The sequence below is a fragment of the Crocuta crocuta genome, unplaced genomic scaffold (assembly GCF_008692635.1).
Source record: "Crocuta crocuta isolate KB4526 unplaced genomic scaffold, BGI_CrCroc_1.0 scaffold67, whole genome shotgun sequence".
In the NCBI taxonomy this organism is placed as follows: domain Eukaryota; kingdom Metazoa; phylum Chordata; class Mammalia; order Carnivora; family Hyaenidae; genus Crocuta; species Crocuta crocuta.
In genome coordinates, this window is record NW_027531896.1 from 2,954,172 (window position 1) to 2,957,621 (window position 3,450).

Consider the following 3,450-nt stretch of genomic DNA (forward strand, 5'->3'; position numbering starts at 1 on the left):
GTTCCCGCCGCAGCACCACCGAGTTGAGGTTGACGTTGAGCGAGCCGCGCACGCTCGACGCGGCGAAGGCCAGGTAGGGCCGGCAGTCGAGCAGCAGCGTGCGCTCGGCCTCCCGCGGCTCCCGCAGCAGCGCGCCCAGCGCCGCGCAGTCCAGCTCGCGCGCCGCCTCCAGCCCCATAGCGACGGCCCTGGCTCCTCTAAACTGCGCTTCTTCCTCTCCTATCCCCCGAGCGCCCCGGGACTCTCGCGGCCGCCGCGGTGCCCGAAAGGAGGGTTCTGGGCGCGCTGGGCGGTGCCGCGGCTTAAGTACCCCTGGGCCGGCCTCCCGGGTCACCATACAAGGGCAGCAGGAAGGCGCCGGCGCCCGCCTCCGCAGCCCGCGCGAACTGGGCGGGCCCGGGGACGGGGCGGGCTAAGGGTGGGGGAGGAAGCCCGGACCAGCTCTTTAGGGAAGGTGTTTGCCTGGATCAGTTGGGCGCAAATGACACCCGCCACTTTTGCGTCCTAGTCTGGGAGAACGTTCCCACCCCTTGAGCTGCTCCACACTGCTCAGGCCTTGGGAACTGGCTTCTCAGATGCACATCCCCGGACCCAGAGGCTTCGACGCCAGTGGTACCCCTTGCCAAGCTTCCTCTCCCTTCTTCCTTTCTCTTCCAAGATTTTCCCTCTAGGAATGTGTTACCAAAACATTGACATTGTGATGATTTCTACACTGGAGACTGGGGAGCCATGCTGACCCTTTTCTACTTAGAAACCTCGCACAGGAGGAACTTTATTTCCCCTTCTTCCTCCTCTCCGGCATTGCATGGCTGAGACCAATGCTCTGGGTCTTGCAGCAGGTTAGTGGCCAAGCTAGTCCAGACCATTTCCCCCTGGGCCCAAGACACTGGACATTGGCATGAGAAGCACCCCTGGACCTTCCAGAGGAAAGGCAGGGGGCCTATGATAAGTTTCCAGTAATGAGTGGGGCAAGGCTTCCCCTGGGGCCCAGGGAAACCCCAGGGGCCCAGGGCGAAGCACTTCCCCAAGTCACAGGCCTGCTCAGAAGGGGAACTCTGACTGACGTTGCTGGGCTCTCCCTGGGGCCTTGTGGGAATTTCAGGAGCCTCACCAAGGGGAAGAAGGAGAACTACCAGAATCTGCCTCCTCCACCCCCTTGGGACGCCCCCCTCAGCCCTCCCTAGGCTGTAGCAGGGTCCCTGGACAGCAGAGACCTTGGACTGGCACCAGAGCAAGACAGTGAGCTTTGAGAATGGGGAGCTTGGTAATCTACATCCCCTCTGCCCGCCCCCACCCCAGCCGCAAGCCCATTGCCGGATGTGGTGAGGCCCAGGTGTGTGTGGGGACAGGATCTGGGCCCCTGGGTTGGAGGCAAGAAATTTTGGCCGCTGAACTCCAAAGCAGAGAGATGTTTAGGTGGATGGGCCAGCATCCTGGAGCAGGAACTGGCCCCATTCCTGCCCCTAGCTGTGTGGGATTTCAGATCCCAACCCCTTGGGCTCCCACTACTCAGTGCCCTATGTAAGACCCTTCCAGCTCCCTTGCTGTTCCCTGTGTCCAGACTGTCTTAGAGGGCAAAAGCCAGGACTCATGTCAACCCCCAAGCCCTCCACTTGGCTTATAAACTCTAAACTCCTCAAAATGGCGGGTCTATGTGTCTGTAGATCTGTTTGCACAACAGTTGAGACCGTTTGTAGCTTACGTGTGCTGTGGGGAAGAGGGGATCCAGGGAACAGAAGCCCCAGGGACTCCGAAGATTCTTGGGGCCAAGTCACTCTCTCATGCCTCAGTGTCCCCATCTGTAAGATAGGAGCTCATAATGAACCAGCTGTTCACCCACACCGGTTCCAAGACCATGAGGCTACACCACTGCCTGGGCCCTGCAGTGTCCTGTCCCTCCCTACAGGTCAGTCTGGAGGCTGATGCGGCAGAGCCCACAACAGAGCCGGGGTGTCTGGGCCACAGATCCCAGAGGCTGATATGGGGCCCTTATCCTTGGCATCAGCCTGGCAAATGACTTAATGGCTGATTCCAGGGGCAAATTACAGAGCACGCAAAAGAATAGTCAGGTCCAGTCTTGCTAACCCGTGGGGCTGGCGTCACCTGCCATGCTGGGAGCCACAGCCTTCCAGCCCCTTGGGGAGGAGGAGTGAGAACTGGCCAGCAGAGATCCTGACTCAGGAGTGACAATCAGCTCAATGGTAGGGGCTGGTGACCCCAGACTCCCATGCTGGGCTGTCCCCCACCTTGGGAAAAATGGACTTGAAGTTCCACTTGGGAGTGGGAGTGTATTATCAAAGGTTAGCTGTGGTGGCACTGTCCCTGGGGCCCTGCCCTGCCCAGCGCTCTGCCTGAAGTGGCTGCATATGTGTCACCCCCTCAAAGCCACCTGTGGTGGGGCTGTCCCTTTTGCAGCTCTGGAACACAGACTCCAGGGGGCCTGACTTAGCACTGAAAAGAGGAGCTTCTTCCCAAGCCGGGTTAACCCCCACCCCCAATAACGGGGTGAAAGCCCAAGGCCGGGGTAAGAAGAGAGGGAGAAGAGGACTCAAACCCACGTCCCACCCCCACTTCTGCTCTGACTAAAGATCCCCAGACCTTTGGTGAGTCATGGCACGGGATGTCTTCCCTCCTTTGCCGCCCTCCTGAAGGAACAGGGTTCCCCCTGGCAGAGGGGAGGCAGGGCTCTGGGCACACGGGGGGGGNGGGGGGGGGGGGGAGGGGACAGTGAGAGAAGGGGTCTCAGAGCGGATGTCCCTCAGGCTGCAGGTTCTGGAGGGAGGACCCCGCTCCTCATCACCAGACCAGAAGGGACAACAGCAGGGGTGTGCCGTCTGTGTTATTCTTTGTAACCACCTACTGTGACAGTGAAGTGTCATTCACCTCCCGCCTTTGGGATTCCTGGTCCTCCCCTGCCCCCACTGGCACGTCTCTCCAGCCCCCATGCAAAGTGGTTTCCCGTCTACAGTCACGAAGCTGGAAGCTCTGATCTGATGTGGGCTTGTGTGTCCTGTTCCTTCCTCCTCCTTTGAAACCTACACCCCAAGCCTGTGCCCCAGGGAGGAAGGAAGAAATGAATGGCATGGCTACCATCCTTATGCGGGGCAGGTACGGAGGTGAGAGTGACGAGTGACGGCCACCCCCAGCCTCATCTGAGGAGTGAGTCAGGATGACGTCAGGTTTCCTGTGCCAGCCCTCTGCCTAGGAGTCGCGGCGGCCACCCCCACAGGCTCCTGCCAGGCGGGGACAGTGACTCCATGCTTTTCAAAGATGGCCCTGTCCAGCACCAAAGGGAGCATCCAGCCTTCATAAAGGCCGACTCAGATGAGGGTCCTCCTGTGGCCGAAGGGGCTGGTGTCTGTCCCCACGCACGCCGTCACATGTATATGTGGGCAGGAGCACAGTCAGGCACTCTGCTGGGAAAGCTCTCCTCCACACAATAGGTATGTT

General features: G+C 60.0%; 1 protein-coding gene across 1 annotated transcript in view; it reads right to left on the reverse strand.

The window, feature by feature from the left end:
* The window catches only part of DUSP2 (dual specificity phosphatase 2), a 2,144-nt gene extending 1,885 nt beyond the window's left edge, over window positions 1-259 (reverse strand). The window contains exon 1 of the mRNA XM_077773501.1: window positions 9-259. Within this exon, the coding sequence (XP_077629627.1) occupies window positions 9-178 (170 nt within the window). The 5' untranslated portion in view covers window positions 179-259. The remainder of the gene's footprint in view (window positions 1-8) is intronic.
* Between the last annotated feature and the right edge of the window lie 3,191 nt (window positions 260-3,450).